At 42.8% G+C, this 27,863-nt stretch overlaps 1 protein-coding gene and 1 long non-coding RNA gene across 6 annotated transcripts in view; one reads left to right on the top strand and one right to left on the bottom strand.

Moving 5' to 3' along the window:
• The window catches only part of LOC130169689 (uncharacterized), a 47,537-nt gene that overhangs the window by 13,180 nt on the left and 6,494 nt on the right, over positions 1-27,863 (bottom strand). For 3 of the 4 annotated variants that reach the window (XR_008827860.1, XR_008827858.1, XR_008827857.1), the window contains exons 4-5: positions 19,744-19,837; positions 17,718-17,849 (exon numbers count right to left, since the gene is read on the bottom strand). This is a non-coding gene — a long non-coding RNA (uncharacterized LOC130169689). Of the gene's footprint in view, positions 1-17,717; positions 17,850-19,743; positions 19,905-27,863 lie in introns of all 4 variants that reach the window. The other variant, XR_008827859.1, reaches the window with a different exon arrangement.
• hs3st1l2 (heparan sulfate (glucosamine) 3-O-sulfotransferase 1-like 2) lies at positions 1,648-27,863 on the top strand. 2 transcript variants are annotated; one of them, XM_056376604.1, is made up of 4 exons: positions 1,648-2,000; positions 10,999-11,069; positions 24,210-24,613; positions 26,432-27,863. In XM_056376604.1, exons 3-4 carry the CDS (start codon positions 24,356-24,358, stop codon positions 27,095-27,097), a joined length of 924 nt encoding a protein of 307 aa, XP_056232579.1. In that variant the 5' UTR covers positions 1,648-2,000; positions 10,999-11,069; positions 24,210-24,355; the 3' UTR covers positions 27,098-27,863. The 2 variants fall into 2 exon arrangements, with proteins under 2 accessions (XP_056232579.1, XP_056232578.1); XM_056376603.1 differs by lacking the exon at positions 10,999-11,069 and having other exon boundaries at positions 1,649-2,000.

Raw genomic sequence — 27,863 nt, 5'->3', positions numbered from 1 at the left:
TGCAGAAACATTTAACATTTGTTTTGTTATGTTGATATAAAAATTGAGGCTTTTTCTAATAAGGTACAGAATGAATTGTTTTGGGGACAGGGTTGAACATGAGGTTGAAGCACTAATCCTCAGCTCTAAGGGTGATTGAGATTGTTTATACCCACAGTTTGTGAACAGTAGGACTCGTAGACCCTCTCACCCTTCAGGGTGTTGAGTATGAAAAGGGGGTTACAATCCCATGTGGATGTAAATACCCTGGAAATGAAGCCTGGAAGTCTGAGCGTTAACCTCATTCTCACCGTTTGATTTCACGCTGGAGTAACGAAGGCGTCCAAATACACTTCATATTAACGCTCACCCACCAGACGCCCCCCCCCCCCCCACCCCCACCCCCCCCCTCCCTCTGCTCAGCCTCCTGAGGAGCAGTTTAATGTGGATCTGGAGCAGATTAGCAGGCTAAAGCTAAATTTCTGTAATCGCTGTGATGGGCTTAAACAAAACTGAGTAAGGGTCTCCTCAAGGTTAAACTGATTGCTGTCTTTTTCAATCCCCTGTCAGTGTTCAGTCAGGCGGTCATCTTTTCTTTTTTTTTCTCCCTCTTCCTTATTTTATTGCGAGATGTGGTGGTATTGATTTGGACGGCAAATTTGTCAAACTGCATGAAAAAGAAAACTCCTTTTTTTTAACTGACCTTTTTTTATATCCGTGACAAGGGAAAGAAACTGTGTGTCAAATATTCATTTATTTTTTTGACTTGATTCTCTTGCAGAAAACTGACTTATTATATACGACTTGTTTCAAGATGCAGTTTCATATTTCTGAGAAATTCTTGAAACAAATTGACAACAGGTTGATTTTACAGCATTAGCATGTTCTTCACTTGTTTTTTAAGACTCTTAATAGACAGAAATTACTTTATAAGATAATGATTTATTTTTTAGAAAGAACCTTTGTTCAGACCTTGATTCAACATTTACCAAAAACTTAAGCCAAGTGCTGCGAAGTGGTGCTCGACAACCATTTAAAAAACAGTTCGTCCCTGAAATTTGAAGAGTGAAAGGATTCCTTTCTCGTGCCACCTACTGCCTCAATTAAACATCTTTGAAGGTTCAAAGCCAGAGAAAACATGGAAAGTTCAAAAAGATTAAATATCTTTTACTAAGTCGTACAAAAAGCATCAGCTTACAAAGAGAAACCCATCACACACACACACACACACGGGTTTGTTTTGTTGCCTCTGTACTGTTTTGTGCACAGCTCTGTAACTTATTTATGATTCAGCTGACTCGCAGCAGCAAACATGGAGAGAGGGGGATATGAGGAGGAAAGACAACAAAAGAGGAGGTTAAAAACTGAAACTCAAGCAGGAGGATCGGCTCGAGTCAAAGTGGAGCAGAGGGGTGGGGGGGAGTGGGGGGGGTGGGAGTGATTTTACTCCACGAGTCCTTCAAGGTGATCAGATGAAAGAAAAGAAAAAAACCTGATGGGAGAGAAATTAAAAAGACAAGAACGAGGAAGAAAAAGAGGGAGGAAGGAGGAGAGGGAGAGGGGTGTTTCCCTGAGGCTGAGATGTGTTTGTGTGTGAACTAATCTCTCTCTCTCTCTCTCTCTCTCACACACACACACACACACACACACACACACACTCCCTCTCTCCCAGTCACTCAGTCAGTTGCAACAACACGCTCACCGAGGTCGGCAGCACAAAGCCGAGCTGCTCTCTTACAGGCTTGCACACACGCGCGCACACACACATACCTTCGCCACACACACACACACACACACACACACACACACACACACACACATGCTGAGACACTCGACACACACCTCCTCAGCGACACCCGGGAAGCTGAAGCAAAGCTGACGAGAGAAAGGAAGGAAGGTAGGAAGGAAAGAGGAGAAAAAAGACCAGTGAGAAGAAGATAAGAGAAGAAGAAGTGAAGGAGGAAGAAGAGAAAAAGACGCTAACAGGAAATAAAGACACGTTTTGGGAAAACATTAGCCAGGTAAGACCTCTTTCTTTTTCATCTTTCCCTTTCACTCTCTGCTCATCCTCTCCTTCATAATAGCACTGAATCTGAAAAACCACTGCACTGTGTACATAACAGCCTATATTTACACACACACACACACACACACACACACACACACACACAACCTCATAAAAAGCAGTTTAATGTCCCACTTCATGCTGTGCAGGTTGACTGTACCTGGGCAGAGTTCACCTCGTCTCACCCTCGCTCTCTAGGAGTTTATGACCTCTCCTTGCTCCGCATCGAAGGTTCATAAAATCATGGACGCTTGTTTGTTTTTTTTGTTTTTTTTACAGTACAGTAGAGACGTGGACGTAAACTTTGAGTGCCTTTAGTCGCTGTGTATTCATACGTGGTGAACTTTTCTTGGCTACACAGAAGGAGAGGGACATGTATGGGGGAAATGAAAGGGTTACTTTATGTAAATATTCAAACATCTCCAGGGTTCATCCAGGGTCAGAGATGGAGTGAGTTATGAGGGAAGTGAAAGTGTTTTAAGAGGAAGTGTTGGATTAAAAGACTTTCTGAGAATTTCAAAGGCAACATTCACAGGGTTGGAGGGGGTTGACTTGTGTTGATGACTTGGGTTTAGCCAAGGTTTAACAAATATGGACACATGTTCCCTTTTGGTTCAACACAAAATAACTAGTCATGTCGTTTACACTCAAGTGACGAAACAATTGTGACTCACATCTGTTGAGGACAAAGACGGAAATTTGGCGACATTGATACAGAGCCACAAAGTCCACAGAGGGAGGAGGTCAGGCTGACTGCATGGGTCAACAAAATACTAGACTTTGCCACGAGAGACGACTGTTTGCTTCCAGTTTCCTACCAACAGTCAACATCGGTCTGTTTTAACCATGACCTCAGTCGTTCTCTAATCTTAACCGAGATTATTTGTGAGCATGATGCTGAAACTCTTCTAACCTCAACAAAGGAGGAATTTTAACCATGATGTTTGCCAAACCTTAACCAAGTCTTACAAAACCTTAACCGTATCTCTGTCAGGTCATGAGAAAGACTTCTAACAGCGGTTTTGGAAGTCGCACAAACAATGCGTTGTATCAGTAGGTGTGTCAAAATCAATCAACAAATGCTTTCAAATAAATAAAACGGCGTATTTTGATGCTTCGTTTGGATGAACTTGTTGCAAAGACCAAGATAGGAATAAGATTTTACTGCACTATCCTTGAGATTTTGTTGTGTTTGGTCTAATGTCTCTCTTCTAATAATGTCCAATGAACCAATAAGCTAAAAAGAACATTTTATCTACATGTCAGGAGCACGATTTATCCAAACTCTGAACACATGACGGGATAAAACAAGGCAGTAATTCCTGCTCAGCACCACATACGACTTAACTGGTGAAGTGAGTCTGAACCATGAAACTGTAAAGAGCCGTAACAACCGGAGCAGATCCAGGTCAGAGAGCCTGCGAGGGGACAGACAGACGTGGACAGTGTTGTGTTTTTTGACCTTCACTGTGTTTACAAAGAGTTGATATGAGCGGAGAGAGAGAGAGAGAGAGAGAGGAGACAGAGAGAGCAAAGGAATGAATGGAGTTATTGTCTGGCCTGTGTGTGTGTGTGTGCGTGTGTGTGTGTGTGCGTGGGCGCGTCAAAACCGACTGTGAACAATCAGTGTCATGTGAGAGGTTAATGTTACACCAAGATGTGGCACGTCTTGTAACAAAGAGATTAAATAACTGTGTAACTCGGTGATGGTAATCATCCATGAGCCACTCCTGTGAATACGTTTTTTTAAAGTAATTAGTTGTAGGTTTCTTGTTTTAACAAGCAGAAGAAGAAACCCAAACAGAGAACCCATGAAAAATGACGTCACAGCACCGACTTCACAAAACGAATACACAAATAAAATATTGGGAACGTAGCACCAAAGACGTCAACAACATTAAAAACAGACTTTCTATGGTCCTGGATGATTTATCAGTTGGAAAGAGTTACGTACATAATAAGTGGGTAAAATATTTTTGCTAAAACGTTCAATAATCCAACTCTTTTTATCGGAAATTATCCCGATGAAGGTCGGATCCTTAAACCTCCGGTAACTTCTGTCACCTTTTATGACGATATGGGGGTTGCTAGGCGACATCTAGTGGCCGTAGTGATTATGACGGGAGCAAAGGGGAAAAGTGCACTGACGTCACATAAAGAGAGACAAAGTTTGCGTTAGGGGGAGGGTGTGGTGGACAGATGGGTCAACTAATCACAGGAGAGCGTTGGTTGATTCCCATAGTGAAAGTAGCAGTTTGTGTTGTCTCCATATTGTTGTTATTATTGTAACCCTGACAACAAAAACCGTCTAATGTCGAGGGAATACTTTTATACTAATTTTAACCCGAATCACGATCTTTTCCTAAACATAACCAAGCCATGACCGTTATATTATTGTAACCATGACGAAGAGAGGTAGGTACGCTTGCCGCTGTAGGGGCGCCATTTCAGGAGACACTCCTATGGGTCGTATCAGTTTACACATCCGGCAAACACAGAACAACTCCAGTATTCATTTGTTAGAGTCGTGTTTTTAGCCTCTTTAAGAAATGTAGAAACAGTATTCATTCTCCTTTTGATTTCCACCAACTCTAAGAGAAACATCTGTCACTTCCCTTCACCAGCTGATCATTGATCCGTCCGCTGTATTGAAAACAACAGTTTGAGAGCAGTGAGCGTGAACCAAAACAGCAAAAGTAGCCGGTCAGAAAACCAAAACAAAGAGCTTAAGTTGCTATAAAGCTGCATAGAGCTGAGGAAAGCCGCAGAGTCAGGCGATAAATATCTGTCGGTTCATTCCAACGAGCGACCTCTTTCACACAACATCCATTTTCAATATAAAATTGAAGCAGCACAAACAAAAACAGAGTAAAGGAAAATTCCTTTTTACGGGGGAAATCCACAGTTTTTCCTGCCGAAAACCAACATCACTGCACCGAGAGTCATCAAACAAAACCTGAAAATCCTTCCTCCGTAAAGAAATTTCCATTTTTGACACAAAAGTAATGTAATGGCTCAAAAGTGCAATAAACTTAAAACTTTAAAAAACCAATAGGACTCCCTTTAAACGTTTTCTGTTCTGGATGTTTCAAATGATTAAAAACCAAAGACACAAAATTCAGGAAAGCAGCCTTTTAAGTGTCTCCTGAGAGGACATAAAAAAAAAAGAAAGAAAAAATGCCTACATACATTATTTATCACAACAAACGTGTGAAGTTGAGTTATATTATGCTTCAGAAAAGTTCAAGTGTTCCACTAAGACCAAAACAAAACAGGATCACAAACTGCCAAAGCAATTAACAGCAGAGACAGTAAACAGGCAAATCAATTACAAAGTGATTAGAACATAAAACACTGTCAATAAAATGCAGACAAGCAAAACAGCGGCAATAAACATTCAACCTTAAACCGATTTTATGGTTTCTCAGGGCTTTTTTTTTTTTTGCTCTTCACTGTTGCTGTGTACCTCCGAACTGAATCAATTTGATTTCCCCCCAAAAAAACTGATTAAGATTACGTACTTAGCGAAGCTTTGCTGCCGGAGCTTCACAGCTACAAATCCATGTTCAGACAAAAATCCCAATTCTGCAGAGAGCTGATGCCCCGCGGACACGAAGCGGGGAAGAACAGTAAGATTTTCAAAAACTGTACTCAGATACATTTTCTGTTAAAAAAAGAAAGAGCAAAGAGGAAGAGACAGTGCAGAGAAGAATGGGGGAGGAGTGGGAGATGGAAACAGTGACAATGGAGAATTAGGGAGAAACCGAGCGAAGTTCGATGGAAACATGGCGAGACGGCGTGAGCGAGAGCAATTTGGATCAAAAGTGAAATGGATTTTTTTTTTTTTTAAACAAAATTAGGAACATGGGACGATTTGAGAGCGCGATAAGAGCCTGAGAGCGACACTGACAAAGACATTGTGTCAAATCTAGGGGCGGAGGTTTGATGTGTGTTTGAGAGTGTGATTGAGTGTGTGTGTGTGTGTGTGTGATTGAGTGTGTGTGTGTGAGTGTGTGTGAGATGGTCTCTGCCACCTTGGTAGCAAAGTACATTATGGCTGTTTGGGCACATTAAGGGGCATTAGCTGGAGGAGCAGCCCTGAATAATGCATGGCCTTTATTTATGAGCAGAGTGCATACGTCCTCTGAAGCGCACTGAACCAGGACACACACACACACACACACACACGCACATACACATAAGTCCTCCCTTTTTCACTCACTCTGTCATGTGCTCATAAAATCATGAAATTTGGCGACGTGCATATGCATATATTTGTGTGTAAAAAAGCATGACTGTGTGCTTCTGTGTGTTTGTGTGTGTGTGTGTGTAATTCATCAGACTTGTGTGACCACCAATATCTGTCAGACACCTCCAAATTCCCACATCACGACATTAAAAAAAGTGAGCAGCAGACGGTCGCTGCGCTCTGCTGAGCAGTCGTCAAGTCTAACAGTGCAGCCAATGAGCCCATTAACATCTCACACACTCTCTCACACACACACACACACACACACACACATACACACACACACACACACACACACACATTCTCTCAGTGCAGTGCAGTTCCAATTGAGTCATATTCAGATGACTTCCGACAATCAAAACTTTTAAGAGTCATTTTTACGATCGCCTTCGTCTCACGGTTTCATCACGGCGCCGAGCTTCATCCGTTACTTCACAGTTTGTTTCCAATCTGCTCTCACAGAAACGGCCCGCAGGCACGAAAGCCAGAGACACACCAGGGTTTATTTTTAACATCTTGAAGGTGATTTAAGGTGGATGGCAGAGGATGCTCCGCTCATATTTTATGGAGGGAGGCAACTTTAGTTAATCAAAATGTACAAACATCAACTTTTTCATTTCCATTTTTGAAATATCAGAACCTGGCTTTAAAGCTCCAGTTTTGCTTTAATAGTTCAACAAATCATGTCACTGATTTTGCTTGTTTTAAGCAGAAGATTTGTGGCGAGATTGTTCGGTCAATATCCAAAGTTTATTGTAAATTTAATATTTATAGATTCAGATCTGGATCTTTGCCGACACAATGTACCGTGTTTCAACTCTTTTAATGACGTGACACTGCATCGATCCCCGGAGAGAGTTGTTTCCTTTTGTTTTGCCCCCCTGCACACGGAGCTCAGAGGCCAGCTACAGAGCAGCCGCTCAGGGGACTGGCAGGGTTTCAGTGTTTGGCTCAAGGGCACATCAGCATAATGAGACGTCTGTCGACACGCCGCGCTCAAGCCAAAGTTTTCGGGCTGGAGGGATGATACAGACGGACTTTACGTAAGTGACAACGGTGGAAAGTTGGGAAATGAGTCATTACCCGGAGAGGAGTCGTGCAGACGGGAGCTGCACCTGCACACAAGTTTGCTTGTTTCTTAATCGGCGTTTAAATCAGATTCACTAACTTCTCACTGTGGTTTTTTGTGTTACCTTTGAATGTTTCGGATGCTTTTCCAAACTGCCACAAAAAATCAGATTTACGGCCTAAACTGAAAATATCTTGTGACTTAGTGACTCCGTGGCAACGGTCAGATTTGAACACAAGCAATCAGCGGCACCTTTACAAACTCTAATCTCACATCTGTTGAACCCTTGTCCCGTCCTACTGACAGACTGCACCTCCTCCGCCCTCCCGCCTCCTGGTGTCCTGCCAATTAAAATCAATCAACCCAATCTCCCAAGTATCGACCCGCTCTGTACAGTAACAAAATCATTAGACTTGAATCGTGGCTCGCGTCCAAAATTTAAGGAAAAAAAGCATCAAAGCAAGGTCACAGAGGGCAAACAGAAAGACTCCGGAGGGAGGAAGAGCGCTTTGGATTTGCGGCGTGACCTTGATGGATTCCAGACAGTAGGAGGGAGCTTGAATCACAAGCTGGGTGGCAATGTGCGTGTGTGTAAGTGTGTGTGTTTAGTGAAGGCTCTCATTAATTTCCAGTAGCAGAGATGGCCTAAGGACTCTGTCTGTGTGTGTGTGTGTGTGTGTGTGTGTGTTGTGACAGGGTAGAAGGAGGGAGTGTGTGGGGGTTAAGTAGGAAGGCAATAAAGCCATTTAGGAGTCATAAAGTGCTTGGTCAATCAAAACCGCCCCCTGCTAGGCACCTCATGTCCCCCTTTGTGTGTGTGTGTGTGTGTGTGTGTGTGTGTGTGTGTGTGTGTGTGTGCATGCATATGTGCGTATCAATGTAAGAAAAAGTGCACACAAGTGTTTCTGTGTATGTGGGTGAACGGGTTTGTGTGCCTATGTGTGTGAAAGTGTCCGTGTGTGTAAGTGTGTCATTTGTGTGTGTGTGCGTGTGTGTGTGAGCGAGCCAGTCTGGAGAGTCAGTGGGATGCTGGGCTCATAGCGAGAGAGAGAGAAAGACAGACAGGATGCACCACCAGCGGAGCTCTGTGAAAATAACAACAGAGCAGATGCAGCGATTACAGTATAATTTGTCCGACAATATCACAGTGTGTTTGTGTGTGTAAATGGGTGTAAGTGTAAATACATGCACATGCATTTGCGCGTACGTCGATGCCTCTGAGTCCAGAATATTTTTCTGTCTAATTTGTAGCCGCTGCAGGACTCTGTCCTTCATATCCTTCCTGTTCTGCGACACTTGTTTGTTTTTTGTTTTTTTTGCAACTGTTTCAACTAAAGAATGTAAAGCATCCTGCGAGTTTAACTGTGCAGCTTGGTGTCAGACAGTTACATATGAAAGCTGACACACGTCGTAACGATCCACAGAACTCTGATGATTATATACATGATGAAATGATTAAATATATCAAGCATAAAGATGCAGAAATAATAAGAAAACAGGCATGACTGCGAGCAAGATGTACTCTATCACGCTGTAAATACTCTGCGAAGCATGTTTGTACAAATGTGTTAATGAAGGAAAAAACACACAACATGTTGCAAAGTTATTAAGCCGAACATTTCAAAGATCAAACATGCAAAATATCTGAAGCTGCGTTTAGTCACTGAGGGGAAAGAAAAACAGCAAAACTAGTTGAAAGATGCACAAACACCATCATATCCTTGACTTACACGGCTACCACGTTAGCAAACATTCTTCTAGCCACTTACAAAACCAATATTCATTTTTCTCACTGCCTTGTTTTGGTCGTCACCAGCCCCCCGAAGTTTCTCAATGCTCGACTATTTTCATGAGTTACATACCGGGCATGTAGGGCCACACCTGTCTAAGAGTGCTGAGACCGAACCATCCAGTAAATGTCCTTTAAAACCTTAAAAAAAACTTAACAAAACAAAGCTACAGGAGGCAAACAAGTTCAAGAGCGCTGCAGAGAACAGAAATAATTTGCTGTCAAATATTCAAGCTGCTCTTTTACATTAAAATGACCGTTTAATTCAGATTCCTTCTATTCAAAAGAGTGATTGATGCAGAAGCAAGTGCCTACCAGGAAACTTTTTTATTAACATCTTGTCATGAGACTGTTCTGAAAAACATCCCAACACAAAGAATGTATTTGTGGTTCCAAAATTAAAGTTGCAGAAAAACATAAAAAAAAAAAAAACATCAGACATGGATTCCAGCGTTCTCTGATGATTCAGGACTCGCTCGATGCTGTTTGACACGAATGAACTAACATGCAGCTAACATCTGGGAGCACAGCGGCCCTGCTGCAGAGTTCGCCTCTCTGACATGAGCGTCACGTTTTCCATTGGAGGCAAAAAAAGCTGAGCAATGATCAGTGCCGTGACTCGCATGGTAATTAATGAATTCATGCAAGACACCTTGTGATTTAGGGCCAATAAGAAAGACCGGTTTGTTTTAGAGGAGAGATCTCAACCCGTCTTTCAGGTTAAATGACCGCATAGGTTTCCTGTCCGCACCCTCTTGTACGACCTATGGGAGTACACCAGCGGCAGCGTACCGGAGCCTCGTCATCATTGCAACAACAATAAAAACACATGGTTGATTCTGTTCAGGAACAAATACTAAAAATGATCTCAGTTTCACATGGGAACACATAAACGGCGGTCTCATGCGGGTAAGTCGTGTGTTTCGTTTGATCCATCCATCCATCCGTCCTAACCTGGCTAACTTCCTCCTTTTCTCCCGTTACAGTCACTATGGCCGTCCAAGGTCGCCGAACAGTAGGCATTCATTTCTGCGCCCGCGTTCACGGGTTAGAGCGGACACACCCTGCGCCTCGTGGCTGCGTCTCATGATCTACAGATTCAACGTCTCCCAGCAAAAAATAGACGGAGAACAGACGTGTCAGATCAGACCAGCGACATTACATCAAACGGACGACTTCCACTATGGTTGCCTGTGTCTCGGCTGAATCTGAATATGACACAGACATGAAAAAAAATATAAGTATATATATTTTTTAACCATTTTAGCAGCTTGCATGTGGAGACACTGGCATTTCAGTGACATTTTCTGTCAAAAATAATTCAGAAATAAATTCACAACGCAGAGAAATCAACATTCCAGTAACCTGCTGATAGAGCCAGCAGCAGCAGCGAGGCGGGCGGTGGGTTCCCGGCATTAAGCATAACTATGCTTTGTTAAAGAAAAGGTGGTTACACAGACGACCTGCAGGAGGACAGTCTCCGACTAGTGCAGCTTTAAACAAGGCCAACAGCAGCTGCTGGCCGGAGTATCGGTCTCTCTCTCTCTGTGTCTGTGTCGACTTTAAGGCTGAACAGTTGAGACACTCCTCAGACTAATCGTCCCTTTCGGACAACAAAGCCACCGGCAGCCAGTTCGGCTTATTACTGTCACTGTAGGGCGCCGTTTGGCTGTAACACCACACCAACTGTGGCATCATCTGTAACCACCGCCTCCCTCCATCCCTCTATCCATCCCCTGATTTCTCTCACCGCAGCTTATCACCTTCTCTTTCTCTCTCTTTTTTTTCTCCATCCTTCCCAATTTCCTGGCTTTAATAATCCTCGGTCCCTGGGGTCCACTGCCCAGGTGAGAGGGAGCTAAACAATCGTTGCCATGGTAAGCTGCCAGCAGGAGCCCAAACACACCTGATGATGCAGGTACATCATTTCTTTCTCTCTCTCTTTCCTTTTCTCTTCATCTGTCGCTCTCTGCCCCCCCCTTTTACATAAACACCATCTGCTTTTCTCCCCTTCATTCTCTGATTACCTCCGCTGAGGAGGTTGTGTTTTCACCCGTGTCTGTTTGTTTGTCGGCAGCATTACAGAAGAAGTACTGAGCCACTTTGCGAGTGAACAAGGTGTTGGGTTGGGGCTCGGGTCAGAGAAGAGCCAAATAAATTTTCTCTGAAGTCTGGTGAATGTTGTTTGACACTGGCCTTGTAGGAGGTCTGCGCTCCTTTCCTTTTGTTTTTGTTTCCCTTCTCTCTGTACAGTATGTAACCCAGAAAAACCACGGTTCAGGATCCAGATAATATTTGGGTTCACTGACCCGTGATGATATTGACCAGACACAACTTTCCCGCCCCCATCTGTCAGCTTGCCCTCATTCCAGACACCCATATGTACACAAGCGTGACCCTCGCACGTACAGCAAACGACGCTGGATTTGCCAGAAAAAACAAGCTGATGGCGTCTGTTGCCCCGGAGCTGCTGACCAGGCCAATGCGCCAAAAGGGGCGCGCCCAAATCCTGCCATTCCTCTCACACACACACACACACACACACACACACACACACACACACACACACACACACACACAAACAAACACAACTATCCTGCGCCCCTTGAATGCCCCGCTTTACCTCGGTGACAGTTGGCTTAAATCCACTCTGATGGGTCAGGCTCCTCTCACTGTCAGGCCAAGCTGTCGAGGCTACTGTCACTGTGAGAGAGAACACATATGCTGTGTCTGCAAGTGTGTGGGTGTGTGTGTGTGTGTGTGTGTGTGTGTGTGTGAGAGAGAAAGAGAGAGAGAGCATGTAAACAAGGATGTTAGCAGTAGGGTGGGGACGGGTGTGAATTAAGCAGAATGCGTGTGGTGTGTGACACTGTGGTCAATAAATGAATGTGTTAAACCTCAAAGGAGAGATCATCCTCAACCAGGCGATCAACCAGTTCTCACAGAACTTCACCTCCACTGCTTTAAATCTGTTTTCTTTATGTTTATTACCATTATATCTCAAAACTGATATTGGAGAAAAAAATATTGGATCAAAGAAAAAAAAATGTTTTTGGTGTAGATCACTCGTCTTATAAAGCCGTTGAACTATTTTGTAAGAGGTTAACCCAAAAATGGTGGGCGTGCAAAGTTTGTTGCTGTAAGACAGAGGAGGAAGAGGAGGAGGAGGAAGACTTAGAGAAGATCAAAAGAGACGCAGACGGAAAAAGGGAAACAGAGAGGAAAAGATGGCTCATCATGTACCTGACTCAGGTGATGACAAAGCATCAAAATTAAATGGGCCCTGTGCCAGGTGGGCCATGTGAACACACGCACACACACACACACACACACACACACACACACGCCCCAGACGTGCAGACATAAGCGTGGAGCCGGTGGCGATGCCCAGACATTGAAGCCAAAAGCCCTTTTAATTAGAGCAAAATTTACACACACTTCCAGAATGCTTTGCTTTTCTATTTGGCTATTGGCACACACATGCACACACACACACACACACACACACACACACACACACCCTTAGATAAAACTGTATTTCCTAATCAAACTCCCTCGCTGCGCACTTTCTGATAAAACAACAGCACAACCCCCACTTCTTCCACACACACACACACACACACATCCAGACATACACACATGCTCAGTATTCATGCTCCAAACACACACACACACACTAGAGAGGAGAAGGAGCAGGCGTGTTCTGGTGTTTGATAAGGTTGACCCAGATCTTGGAACATGCACAGCTGAAGAGGCAAGGGGGGGGGGGGTATCTGGGTGTTATGCATGTGTGAGTGAATAAGATGATGAGGGGGTGAAAGGCTGGTGGGTGTGGGACACTGGGCTGCACAGAGAGGTTTTTCTTCTTTTTTTTTCCTTCTCCAAAGAGTCTAATTTGAAAAGCAGCAGGGGGCTGATGGGTAAAAGACGGACAGACCTCAGCAAAGGTCAGAGTGAGCCAGGAGTAAACGGAGAGAGAGAGAGACGGAGTGATAGATAAAAGACAAAAAACGTTCACCTGTCTCTGTACATCACACAGAGACTGACTTTTTGTGCTGCTTTTAGCGAGACACTAAACTAATCACTAACTCTTGGCAGCTAGCTAACAATCTGACTCTGACCGTCATCACTACATTAACAATTCACTTACTCTGCTAATGCTCGTGCACTATGTTGGCAGCTAGTAGAGGGGAAATAAATGCAGAAGGGTTATTTATTGTAGAGGTGTTGTAAAACTATTTGATATTTGTAGGTATTTTGTGGGACATTCGTATTCGTCTAATCCCCTAAAAGCATCCAGACATATGTGGATGTAATTTTTGTCATTAAAAGTTGTCACGTGTAGGGGAACTGATCGACACTAAAGTCTTGTGGCCGCACTGTGATACAGTCCCATCGTCAGCATTTCTAATTTACTCAGTGGCGGCGGTTATGTATCTCGTTATTGAGCTGGCCAGTTAACCGTGAGACGGTTCTGATGTTAAGGCAGGTCGCCTGTAGTGCAGACGGTACAGACAGACAAGTAAGTAAAATTAAAAACAGTTGTTTTGCTAAAATAACGTGCAACCTGTAAAGTGAAAGCTTTGTTGTTTCTTTTCCTCTCTTGTTTTGTTCATTGATGCTCAAAGGCTTCATCAGATTTGTCACATTTGACACAATTAAAAAAATGAAGTGTGAAAAGTAAATATTCAGCAGTCGAGTACAACACTGTTAATCTCAGGGGATCATATTATTATACATTATAGGTTCCTATTCCCTCTCTTTTTAACCATGATCATGATTTCTCCACAACCTTTATCACTTAGTTACAATTGCAACCATGACGATGAACTTTCCCTAACCTTAATTGAGCACTTTAATCTGAACTATGCGCTTTCCCTCACCAACTCGTTTTTTTTTTTGTGTGTGTGTGTGAATCCAACCAAACCTCAACCATAAAACAGATTGAATTTTCTACAGTAATTTGTAACGGTGTTGGAGGACACGGACAAATCATTCTGGCAATAGCGGCGTCAGCGTTATCTACAAACAACATATTGTGTCACACGGACTGCTTGCTGGTCTCTGTATGCGTGCACTCTACTGTTAAGTATTTTACTTGTGCACATGATATTGTTCATAACAACCATATGAGGTTTGGCAGCACAGACAAACTTCTGAGGCAGAGAGAGATGAAGAGGGAGGAAGAGGCTCTTGTCAAGACCTCCTCGGACAGGTTTGTTTTCTTCTCTACTCTGAACCTCTAAGGAAAAGATCAACTCTTCCTCTCCTCTCTCCTCGGGCTCGGTACCTGGTGCTGGGTGCCTCAAACTCCTCACACAAACAGACAGAGTGCCTGGAAGAGGCAAAACTCCTGGACTTCAATAGACACAGGAGAGATGTTTTCACTCTCTCATTCATATCTCATGTTTCTTTCATCTCATCGATGAACTCTGAAAGACCTGGCTGCAGATAGGACGCTTGAAAGGCTTAAAAGGATCTTTGTAACATCCTGAGACGAGCGAAGGAGGGAGGGTGGACTCCAAACATTGTCTTAACCACCACAAACCACCATCCAAATTCTCACTGTTCATTGTCCCGCATCTTTTCTGCGCAATAACTGTGGAACGCAGGAAGAACACCCGCGGTCGACCCGATTTGGAGGCATGACCGAATCCCGTCTTTCTCAGATGGCTTCATCTATTTTGATTACAGACCCCCCTCCGAGCGCTGGACATCTCCTCTCCAGGCGGGTAATGGGAACGAGATGGGAAATAGCACCAGCCTCGTTACATTTCCTTTGTTATTCTGAAAGGCAATCATCTCCGTGGCCGTGATGTATGTGAGCTGTAATCAGTGACTGGCTGAGCGGGAGCGGGGCACGAGAAGGTGTATGTGGAGACAAACAGAAAACCGACAGAACGCCACTGTGGACGTTTGGACGTAAAGAAAGACAAATGGCAGAGGAAATGAAGGTGGGACCCAGCAAATAAAGAAAAAGGAAGGAGACCCGGGTGTGAAGAGAGATGGATGATGGGGGGGTGGGGGGTGGGGGGGGTGGGGGACACTGAATGGAAGACTAAATAAAAGAAGGAGGACAGACAGAGTTTTATCTGACTCTCACAGCCTTGGTGATATGACAGGCTTGGCAATCCAAAGCGTTTCACCATGCCACCCCCAACCAGGGACAATCTTCCTTGCAGCCTTACACACACACCCTCCTGCAGAGCACACACACACACACACACACACACACACACACACACACACACACAGCAACTGTACCTCAGCCTCATCCTGCCTCCCTGCCGCCCGTCTCCTCCCTCCCCGCCACCCTGCATCTCTCTGCACAGGATTATCCTTCCCCCACCCCCCAAATACCATCGCTCAGTAAAAAGATATTTCCAAGGGCCCGGTTCGCAGGGAGTCACACGCTGCGTACTCGCACAAAAGGCAAAGGCGCTGCACACATGCAGATGAGACAAGATACACACACACACACGCACACACACACACCAAAACTTATAAGACATGGGGACTCTCCCAAAACGCACATGACAGCATCTGCCTTTCACAGATAATTACACTCCACCCTCCCCCTTTTCTTTTTTTTCTCCCTCCATCTCTATCCTCCCCCGGCCTGGGTGAGATACTTGTGTTTGTCAATATGGAGAATTCACGCATCATTGATAGTCTTGGCATTGTTGTCGTTGCTGCTGTTGTTGTTGTTGTTGTTTGTTCTCCCTATCCGCGCCGGCTAATGTGAATCACAAGAAGCGATGAGCGGGAAAGACAAGGACTTGCAATGACTCATGTGAGCCTCATTGAGCAGAGCCAAGAGGCTAACGTAGAGCTCATGTGGCGCCGCTAAAATAAAAAGAAGAGCCATCCAGCCCATTAAGTGGTTCAAATACCAGCAGGGGCAAGAATGAAGTATCCTAAACTCGTCTATCTCCCTTTAGTGCAGCTAGTTTTAACCTGCATCAAAACTTTTTAGTGCAACATCTCATTCAAAAGCAATTTAAAGTGCTGTAGAAAATAAATATAAAATATAGATATAAAACACATACCAACAAAGTTTTTGCTTTAGGAAATGGCTTTTTCAAAATTCTTGTTAAAAAAATAATTTTTTAATGTATATTTTTTATGTATGTTTTAGTATAGTTTTTTTAAGACAATTTTCAACAAAATATAATAAGTGCAAAATGGACATATAAGAATTTTCAAAGTAAATGAAATGTTTTTTTATCAAAAATATTTTAGAAAACAGTGAAAGAAAGTTCAAGAAAAAGTCTAATTTCAGTTACATGTACATAGATGTTTCTTATTTCTAAATCCAACCCTGTCTCGTTTCTAATACGTCAAGATTAAAAGTTTACTTTTAAAATATTTCAGGGCGGAAAGGTGCGCTCGTGTTTTATTTATGAGCAGCTAAGAGGCTGCTGCAGGGCATCCCCATTAGCATGGTGCTGGGGTTTGTTAGCGGATCCTAAACAGGGACGGATTCAAACGGCTCACGGAGAAAATAATTAAGAGAACAGGAAACAGAACAAAGGTGTGGGTTATAGAGGACGAGGGAAGGTGAGAGCGAGGGTTAGGAGGAGGTGGAGGAGGGAGAAGAAGGTCATGAGGTGAGGTGGAAGCGAAGCGACTTGACAGCAGGGAAGTATTCCTGCTTACAGTCACAAGGGACTCACACAACCACTTAACACAAGGCATGTGTCTAACTGTGCGGCGCACACAGACACAAACCTCCCAAAAGCTTCCTCTCTTTGTCTCAGTTGCCCACATACACACACACACACACACACACACACACACACACACACAGCACTGTGATTGGCATCAGCCCACAGTTTGCCGCCTCACATCAAAATAATGACTGTAGGTGCTCTGAATTCGGCTGTTTGCTGCCTGCAGCTAACGCACATGAGACAGAGTTCATATGTAGGACAGGGAGTATCAGCTGCATTCGCTGAGAAGCACTAAAATCCTATGTTGCTGTCGTCGTCTGGCAGAGGCCAACGTAAATCATGCATCATCATCTCGGCAGTGACTCGTTATCAAAAATGTTCTGGGCTTTGTAGTCAGGAAATAATGAGGCGGAGGGAGGTGGTGAGTGGTAACCAGTGTGAGCAGTGTAATGTCTGTGAAGGGGATAAAAGAGCTGCTGTAATATTTGATTCAGTGCACAAATCTGAGGTTTATGCTGCAGTTTGTAGTCTGATCATATGTTGTGCAGTAACGGTGATGGGACACTACAAGAATCAAAAATCATTTTCAAACACATCAAAACATCATCGTCTCTATTGGTGTACAAATTTGAAAATTCTGCTCATCTACTGGGCCTTAAAACCAGAAATACATCTGAAGTTTACCAATTGCATCCACCTCAGTGGGGGTGAGAGGTTATGCGGGTACTTACAATGATGGCAGCAAATCGATCGAGCCTTGACATGAACATCAGTGTGATATCTAATGTATACATTTAATAAGAAACAGTGAGCAGAGCAACTTTATCATACACACCTACGTGACAGCACATGGTTAAAATAATGACTTCTACTCATCAACTATGCAAATTCACCTTCGTTCAACTTTTGACCTCCACAGTCTCGCTGTTCGCAGCGTCTGCTGGCTCAGGTCGGAGCTTCCACCGAAACAGGAAATGCTTTCTTTAACTCGTCAGCCGTACAGGGAGAGACGGAGCCTCTTCAGCCTGAAGAATAGATACACAGAAAACCAGTTGAGCCCAGCAGCTGCGAGCCAGACCGATGTTTACATGACGGAGGGAAGTCTAACGGAGCACTATACTTGGTCACCGATCGTCATTTTGAGCTGAAGTCAGAACCACAGCGAGTGATGAATGTGTGAAGCAGGAATTTTTTTGTGGAGAAGTCTTGGATTTAGCTCAAAGCACCACAGCCTCACTGAGATAAAGGCTTTTCGTCTTGTTACCTTGTCGATCCAGGTCATTTATAAAAAATAACACGTGATGCTGATATACGCAGGATTTTATTTCTTCATTTACTCATATATTTATTTCACACATATATCTGCTTGTGTGGCTGGTGCAGCATCTCATTTCTCAAACATGATTTTGAGGTAAAAAAAAATATAGAAAATACTTCAGCTCCTTTCGTTATAAAATACATGAGGCTGGACTTGGTTTTGTTGATATAAAATCTAAATCACAAGACGTTCAGAGCAGACAAGTACAAACTGTTACTTCTTTTGGCCATGAAAATGTGCATGGGTTTGTATTTTAAAGTACTCTAAACAAAACAAACATACATTTTTAACCAGTTGAAATGAAGCCTCTTATAAATACGACTTCATCACTGTTTTTTGTTTTTTATGTACGACTGAAATCATATTCAATCTAACTGCATCTCTGTTGTGCCAAGTGAACAGTCACCACACCCATAACACCTTCATAAACAAACTGTACATTGACGCTCCCGTGCACAGTTAGCGAGGGATGAGCGAAGGTTGCAGCATCGATGACGACAATGTCACCAGGCCAGGGGATAGCACAGAAGGTCGGGGGTGCAGCCATGCTCCCTGAAGGTACAATTAGCGCTCTGCTACAGGAACAACGCTAGACAGGGTTTCTCCTCTGAACGGGAACATTGTTACACTAATTAATAAGTCAGTCGCATCAGGGCGGCTTCGGCACAATCACAACAATAACAACAGCAACAGGAAAAGCACTGGGACCAACAGAAAAACAAGAGGAAAGGTTTAGTGTTGCTAACAACTGTGAGCTTTTTTTTTGTTGCTTTTTTTTATCCTCACTAAGTCTTTGCTGTTAAAAAATTACAGCTGCAGTTTAAAAACCATTTTCATGTTGGATGTTTGTTCAGTTTGTAAAAGTCTTAGGAGTAAAGCATCTGTCTTCACCACACAGGGAGAAGTGAATGAGCTAAGGCACCAGCATACCAACTTCTCTCACCAGAGCAAAACTCAGTGCTGCCTTAATGTCCAATTTATACTATATAAACTCATTAGGTTTGTTTCCATTAACTTACTTAATGCAAAACTTGAAATTACCTTAAAAAAGAGAAATGGAAACACCTGAATTTTGAAAAAAAAATGTTGCAAAAAAAGAAACGTTTTTCAGACGATTCAATAAAGCAAAAAGATTCGAGTCGTAGTTGCTGCCGAATCAGGCCCCAGGAAGCCGGTTCCCACCGAGAGGCAGATGCTGGAAATCTGTCGTCACGTTTAATTAGATCGATATTGTGACAGGAGAAAACCCCAGCTTTATTCGCATAACATCATTCAGTGGAAAGACAGACCATTTGCAAGTGTGCTTCTGTTTTTGTGCAAAACTGTGATGGAAACCCGGAAATGTTTTTTTAGGTGGATACCTCACTGCTATAGGTTTGTAGTGACACCATTTAAATTAGCTGCTATTGTTGTGCTGCATATTTGTGACAGTTAGCAAGTGAAACCAAATATAAACAGTGAGTGTACAGATCCTGTTATTGATGGATTTTCACCAACGGCTGTCACAGAGATTTTGTACCTGTCATACATCTTTTCCCACTTGTCTGTGTGTAGTAACGGCCTGAACGATATATGAACGTGGCATGAACTGAAACTCTCACCTTGTCTTGACTGGAGTAACACGTCTGCGTACGATGTGCCAGAAACACACAGGTGTGGATGATGACATTAACGATGGCTCCGCTCCAGCTGGGACTGGAACACACAATTGGGCCGTAGTCGTTGTTAATGTGATGAGGTAATGCAAACTGAGGGAGAGTATCTGCACCAAAATGCAAATTACATTAAAATTATCTGACTGAATATTTTTATTCATCAGAACGTCCCCCCCCACACACACACCCCATACAGAGACAAGAGAGAACAAAAGGAAAACACACAGCGCTGTAATCAGACTTCATAAATTAAACATAAAAATGTTCTGTTGATGATGCGTCTTCAATAGAAAAGAAAAATTAAAAACGGATCTAAACCTAATCTTAAACCACAACTTGTCATTTGTGGCAGAGCAAAGCGTTGCCTTTTGGTTCTTTTTAAAACACTAACACACTCTCAGGATCAGCAGCAATACGGATGCTTTCGACTTCTCTGACGGCTCCAGTCCTGGCGGCACTGAGGGGCCCAAACGATCTTCAGTGGACGCCAAAAAGTCTCCTGCTAAAGCTGTGTACCACGCTCGCCACTGGAACCAACCTGAGCCGGAGGAGATGCCTGCACCTCCCCTTTCTCGATCTCAAACTGCTCCAGCCATTTTATGGAGCAGCAGCAAGGTCGGCAACACCCATAAAGATGACGGCTTGTTCAAAGCCCCTCCACCTCCACCCAAAGTCATTAATTGTCTTAACACACATGTGTGTGTTAAGACAATTAATGAGTGTGTCGGGTTTGTGTTGGGAAGAAGGGGCAGATCCCTTGCAATGACACAGATGACAGTAAATGGGCAGAATGCAAAATGTATTCAATGATTAAGCAATTACAATTTAAACAACTAAGTAAAACAATGGAAACCAATGGGAAATTTATTCAGCTAATTTGATAAAAACCTGCAATTTAAAAATATTTGATCTATTATAAAAGGAGGGGAGTGCTAGGGGATTGTGGGCCGCAGCCGCAACAGTGGTGAGCTACAGGCTGAACTGGGGCAGAGCACCTCGCCACGCTCCAGTGCCCCAGACACACATACTGTAAACCGCACAGCAAAATATAAGAGGAAAAATATATCTGTTCTTGTGGAGGGAGAGCAAGAAAACTACCAAACACACAATTGGGGGGTGTGAAGCATCGGTGAGGAAAACCCTCCACCGTCTGCGTGTCCGCGCTCGCCACCAGTCCAACAGCACTGGTACAAAGACAGAAAACACCTTTTAGAATATGTGCAGTGAGGCACTACAATAATCCACTTCTTAAACTTCTTAAGGGGGAGTAATAATTGCCACTAAGGGCTAAAGAATTCACTGAAAGGAAATAAAGACCTGAATAATACAATCAGAGATAAACCTACTTTACCAACAAAATAAACAAAAACTAAACAAACTGAAGAAACTAAACTAAACAAAACAGCAGTGGCAAACAAATATCTCTGAAGGGGAAAAAACACATTAACATGTTGCCAAACACTTATAATATAAATAAAAACATGACACTGGTGATTTTACACCTCTGCCTCTTTGTATTACGCAATACAGACCTAGGGCATACACACAAAATAAACCTCCCAACCGCCATGACTCAACTTAAAACTAAAATACCACATACCGGCGCCTGAGCAGCCACCAGTTGTAGCACCAGGAAGGATGAGGAAAAGCAGCACAAATTTTTACACTTGATTTTTGATCAGCCAAACATACGTGTTAACTGATGAGGCTTTGAGGTGCTGGATGGCAGAATTTTTTTTCACCCTTCAGACAGTCAGGCTAGCTGTTTCCCTTTGTATCCATTCTTTGTGCTAAGCTAAGCTAACCTTGCCGTCTCCTGGCCCTGGAGGGGTGTCGAATCTAATTCTCTGCAAGAAAAGTAATGTAGCGTAATTCCCAACATGTAGAACTACTCCTTTAAAGGTCCCACATTTTACACTTTTCTGGTGTTTTATTTGAAGTGTTGATATTCATAAGAAGATATATTTGTGGTTTTAAGAACCAAAAACCATCTCAGTGTAGTTTTACATCTCCTCTCTCAGGCTTCTCTCTGGAGCTCGAGCAACAACAGGTCGGCTGACTGTTTTCTGAGTGATTGAATAAAAATATAGCAGATTTCAGGACCAAATCCTGCAATGTTGAATGGTGGGTCTGGGTGGGCGGGGCTTGTGGCATTACTGAGAGTGGTGACTGCTTTGTTGGGACATCACAAAGTCACATAAGTCCTGACGGCTTGTTTTAGGGCTCAGTTTCTGAATACAGGCTGCGTGCATTTCTCTGTGGACTGAGGCTTTGATACTCTCACAGTATTAATACAGAACCTAGACCTGATCTATAATCAACCAAGACATGGAAATCTAAATTTATTCAATATGGGACCTTTAACTAAGCGCCACTTGTTGTCAACTCAGAGATTTTGTCCCTGGCTAGTCTTCAGTGATCATATTTATACGTGTCTTTAGGTGTCATTCTTCAAAGCTTGTCCATCGTATAATATGGGACTCTTCCAGCTTATGTAAAAACAAGCTCTGTCAACACCCAAACACACACTCACCCCAGGGAGCTCACAATCTTCTCTGTGGTTAAGCAGCTGATCTTTTGTGTTCAAACACATGGGGGTCTAAGTGCCTTGCTAAAGGGCAAGACATTGCTTAAGAAGAAGAGAGTATTTCACTATTCACTGCCTTTGAATAAATATACAGTATTTGTGGCCCAAACATGCCCAGAGATGATGATGGCTGATCATGTGTGGCCGCTCACAGATTTGTTTGTTCTTGCAGCAGAATAGATGATATTTGACGCTCTGCTAAAACAAACCGTCTTGGATGTAAGATCAGTTGACTCCTCTAATGCATCTGTGAAAATGTGTGTTCTTAACACTTAAAGAAACGCTCTGAAACATCACACACATTAAACCCAACACCAGGAGACGTATTGCAGCACTCACGACTTTCTAGTATTCACTGCACCTTGTCTTATATACTGTAAAAGTGGTTCGGCTGAACTCGTGGGGAGGGTGGGGTGGGGTGGGGTTAGTGCTCCTTGGGGAGACCGTAAACCTCATAACAGCATTAATTTTCAAAGCATCTCCTCTCTGTCTGCTTCAGACGTAGATTCATATTTTAATATCTTTTGGCCGTAATCGCTTCGCAGCCCGATATCCTGGGCTGAAACTAAAACTGCTCGGGCAGAGACTTTGTAAAATGGCATGTAAGAGTGCAGAAGCATCTCAGGACATATGGGATCGTGAAACAGTAGAGCAAGCATGCGTGCGTGGAGCAACTGCTATGTTATGAGATGAAAAGAAACGCTACGTGGCGGCACTCTTTTCATCTGACTGTTGCCGACTCCGGCTCCCCTGCTAACAGGAAACATTTCAGATTTTATTTTGTTGTTTTCGTGAAGACGGTTCGATGATGTTGGATTTTCAAATAACATCTGTTAGTGTATTTGAATCTTTCACCTACAGAGATGCAGATGTGCTTTGAAAATCTCAAGCAACCCTGTCTTGAGGTGACAGGGTTGTATCGTAAATAAAATATTGTTTGTACCTAATGTTATTATTGGATCAGTTGGAAGTTCATACAGTCTCTCATCTGTTAATGATTATCATAAACCATTGATACAGCACTAGTATTACTGATATGCATAACAGACAGTTGAAGCAAGATTACACTCGAGTCTGCTTGTTTTCACAGCAGCTCTGTTTACTCTGTTACAGTGGCATGTACTGTATGTACAGGGTTTCTATGGGATGGAACAAGTTCCCAAACAGTATTAAAGAATGAAAAAAGTCTCATCACATTGAATGAAACTAATTCAGATACATTTTTTTCACCTGATATCTTAGTTTTCATTAATTTTTTGGAATATTTATGTTCTTAAATGTTGTATCAGTATTAGCTTTGCATGTTTGTGCTTGCTTTGCACACTCATTCTTTATATTATATGTGGTAATGAGAACCATTTATTGATATTATTGGTAGTTTTTTGCATTGTTGTTTATTTGGCTGTGCTGTATTAAGAACAGCTTGTTTTGTTTTATCTATTTTCAATTTGTTTCTTTTGGACCTTGTTTTTAATGTGCAGGTCTCAGGAAGATTAGCTAATGAATGTCAAATGAAATACGTATATAAACAAATAACTTACAATGATGGTTGCAGGCAGAAGATTCTTTTGTTTGTTGTTGATTTTTATGATTTGACACTGTAACTTCTTCACTTTAAGAGCTACGCTCTCTATCGGTCCTGAAATGTGTTAATGCGCTGGAATAAACTAACTATCAAATGTTATTTTTGATTTACATTAAATATTGCTTGCTTTATCAGCAGCACTTTTTGCCAAACGTGTCAGTTTTCCAGTATTAAAGAAGAAAGATGGGGAGTGAGACAGCAAAGTGAGAAATAACCTTTATTTTTTTTTCTGGCTCATAGGTTGTCAAATTGAAGAGCTCCCTCCTGAGGCCCCCTGCTGACTGATAACAAGCACAACTCAGTGCAAATCTGGGAGCTTCATGAGTGTGTGCACATAACCTCCACTCCACCGCTGTGTGTGTGTGTGTGTTTGTGTGTGTGGCACCATGCTGTGGACGGTGCTACTAGCGCTGCTGGTGCTTCTGCTGCTGCAGACTCAGCTGTCTCTGTGCTTAAGGGAATTACGCACAGGGGGTTCCAGCTCCCCTGCTTACTCCTCTTCATCATCGTCTTCCTCCTCCTCTTACAATGCCACCCAGCAGCGGCTACCCGGAGCCATTATTATTGGCGTGCGTAAAGGCGGCACCAGAGCCCTGCTGGAGATGCTCAACCTGCACCCAGATGTGGAGGTTGCAAAGGCTGAGGTAAAACCCCATCACTGTTACCTAACTGTCTACTCACCATTAGGGGAAAGTAACTGAGTAGATTTACTAAAGTATTTTATTTTAGTGCAATTTTTCCAGGACTTTACTTGAGCATTTCCATCTTCTGCTCCAATACATTCATATGACAGCTACATTTATTAGTTAGCTTTCAGAGTAAGATTTTACATTTAAGACAAATTATCATTTAATTTAAATACAGATGAATCCTGTGGCTCTGAACCTTTTTTGGCTTGTGAGTCATTACAAAAAAAAATGGTCTCCAATTTTAGATGGCTGCGAGATGTTAGCAGCTCCACCAAAAAGACACTTGAATTTTCACTTGTATTTTCGAAGGCAAACCCATATGTTAGGGTCACCCTGGTTCCCTCAACAAAAAGTTAATGGGATTTTTACATTGGCTTTGGTATTACTGCAGAAAATAATCTTTTTGAAAAAATCTGGAGATCTGGAGACTGACATGTCGTGACATCAGCGTAGAGAGTCGAAACCATAGGAATAAAGGGTAGGTGGGCTAATTTCTTAACCTAGACATTGATTTAGTTTCATGCCGGACTCAGCTGCAGACTCACAATCCATTACACAGGGTGTAAGGTTTTTTGAAAAACAAATGTTTATGACACTCACGTTTTGTTCAGCACGATAATCTTCACAAATGAACACATTTATGATTTTGAATACAGTCACCTGGGGTAAAATGCCACCGTTGCACAACTTCAACATCACCACCACTAAACTTCCAACATGTAGTTTGATTGAGCTCTGGCCTCGTCTACAAAAGCTTCCTCTTACAAAGTTAGTAATAATTTTCAATGTGCGAGTATGAACACAACGAGGCAGTGAAGGTTAGCGTTGACTGGGGTATTTTAACGTTAAACGTTAATATCTCTAGAGCTTGTGTTAACCACAGACCTTATTTCAGTCGTCTAAGAAAAAACACTAATAAAAAAACTTTCACGGGAGAAGTGAACCTGGTTAAGTCTGGTTAACACACGCAGCTCCTCACCTGAGCTTTTCTCTGGAATCATCCGGGAGTGTTTCTATGCAATGGATCAGTTACAGGGAGGTCAGCAGCAGCAGGTATAAAGGCCACCCTTTACATTTGTATGAATACATCAGTAACTGGATTTAAGAGTCAGCCAGTAGGCAATCAGCTGATGTATCAATGACCCACTGATCCTGAATTGTGAATGAAATATAAATAGCCAATGCAAGTCTACCTTCAGCGCTCTGCCTGAACTGATTCAGTGTTAATATAATAGCACTTTGTTGAGAGATAAATCAGCTTCACTGATCTAGTTATTCGGGGCACTGATGCACTGCAGTTACCTTCTTATTTCACCAGATAAACCTGCTGTTTCCTACCAGATACACATGACAGCAATTTCAGCAGAGTAGACATGTAAACTGTGTAATATTATTTCTCCATCAAAGCGGAGAGGTACAGACAAAATCAGAACAAAGTCAGCTCAACCTATATACAGTTTGTCATGTAGTTACAGTACGTGGTTATGAATGATGACAGGCCTGTCCCAAAGAAGTTGAACAGAGAGAAATCCTAATCAGGGTAGTTTGAGGTGAAGACGGCAAAGTTGGAAAACTCAAAGGAATAGTTTAGATTGGTTTGGACAAGATGGGGTCAGACGGAAAGACCTGAATGTCTTTTAGATGGTAAAAAAATACTAAAATACTAATAAAGTAAGGTTTTAAAAACCACTGCAGTGAGAAGTGACATAAAAATTAACACTAACTTTTTCTTGATCGTCTTTAATACTGACCTACATTCTTTCCTTCTGTAAGGTGCACTACTTCAACATGGAGGAGCACTACCACCGAGGCCTGGCCTGGTACCGAGCCCAGATGCCCTTCACCCTCCCTGGTCAGCTGACAGTGGAGAAGACCCCTGGCTACTTTGCAGCTCCTCAGGTTCCTGAACGTGTCTGGGACATGAATCCCGCCGTCCGCTTGTTACTAATTGTCCGGGACCCAGCTGAACGACTGGTCTCCGACTACACCCAGGTCCTCCACAACCGCCTGACCCGCCATAAGCCCTACCAAACGTTAGAGGAGCTCCTGCTCAACAAGGGCCACATCGACACTGGGTACAAGGCGCTGCAGAGGAGCCTGTACCACCAGCATTTGGCCCACTGGCTGGAGGTCTTCCCTCGGGAGCAGATCCACGTAGTGGATGGCGATGCACTTATTCGGGATCCTTTCCCTGAGCTGAGAAAGGCAGAGAGGTTTCTGGACCTGTCACCCAGGATCAGCCCCAACAACTTCTACTACAACACCACCAAGGGCTTCTACTGCCTCCTGTCTGCCGGACACGACAAGTGCCTGGACGAGTCTAAAGGCAGGCCACATGCGCCCCTGAGCACCCAGGCCTTTAAGAAGCTGTGCCGGTACTTCAGGAAGCCCAACAAGTTGTTCTTTGAAATGGTGGGCAGGTCGTTTTCCTGGTGCTGATCAGTGGTGAACAGCAACTGTGGAGATGCCAACACATTCAGGGACTCAGAGGGAGAAAGAAAAACTGTTGTTTTTGTGTTTTTGTAATTAGATGATTGGAAAGATTTGATTTCTATTAAAGTCATAAACATCCCTTGTTGTTGATACCTACTCAGGTATAAATGTGGCCAACAAGAGCGACACAATATGTGTGTGAAGATATTTGGCCAACGAAACAAAACTTTTACTATGACCATGCTGGTGCCTCACTGGATAAACTCACTTGACGAAGCTATGACAACCGTGCCATACACAAGTTTGAAAATGAAAACACAACTAACTGCTTGTTAGTGCTCTTTTGTGGGGTGTTAAAAGAAAAACTGTGCAGACTTTCAAGTGATGTAGAAATAGACAAGATGGTTGAATTTGATTGATTTGTTGCACTATGAACTCTAAATGCATAAAAGTTTCAATGTAGACAATTTAAAACAGAAGCCAATTTCTTGCTTTGATTTTTTTCTACATCAGCTGCGACATGTTTGTGTGTTAGTAAAATGTTTTAGTTGAGTCATCCTGTTGACTTCATTCTTTTGGTATTTTAATAAACTGAATAGTAGATGTTCAGTGAAGAAATCTTTTTTTTTTTTAGCTCTTTTGAAAGTAGCCACAATGAAAATTTGTTTTGGTTTCTCTTTATCTTCAAGGACAATGTAGCACTAGTTTGTGTTTTTTCTTTTTCTTTTTTTTTTTTAAAGATGTTCTTCTAATAAATGTGTTCAGTCCTACA

This window comes from Seriola aureovittata, chromosome 5 (assembly GCF_021018895.1).
Source record: "Seriola aureovittata isolate HTS-2021-v1 ecotype China chromosome 5, ASM2101889v1, whole genome shotgun sequence".
Lineage (NCBI taxonomy): Eukaryota > Metazoa > Chordata > Actinopteri > Carangiformes > Carangidae > Seriola > Seriola aureovittata.
The sequence above is the reverse complement of the archived record's forward strand: the minus strand, read 5'-3'. Positions and strand labels throughout refer to the sequence as shown.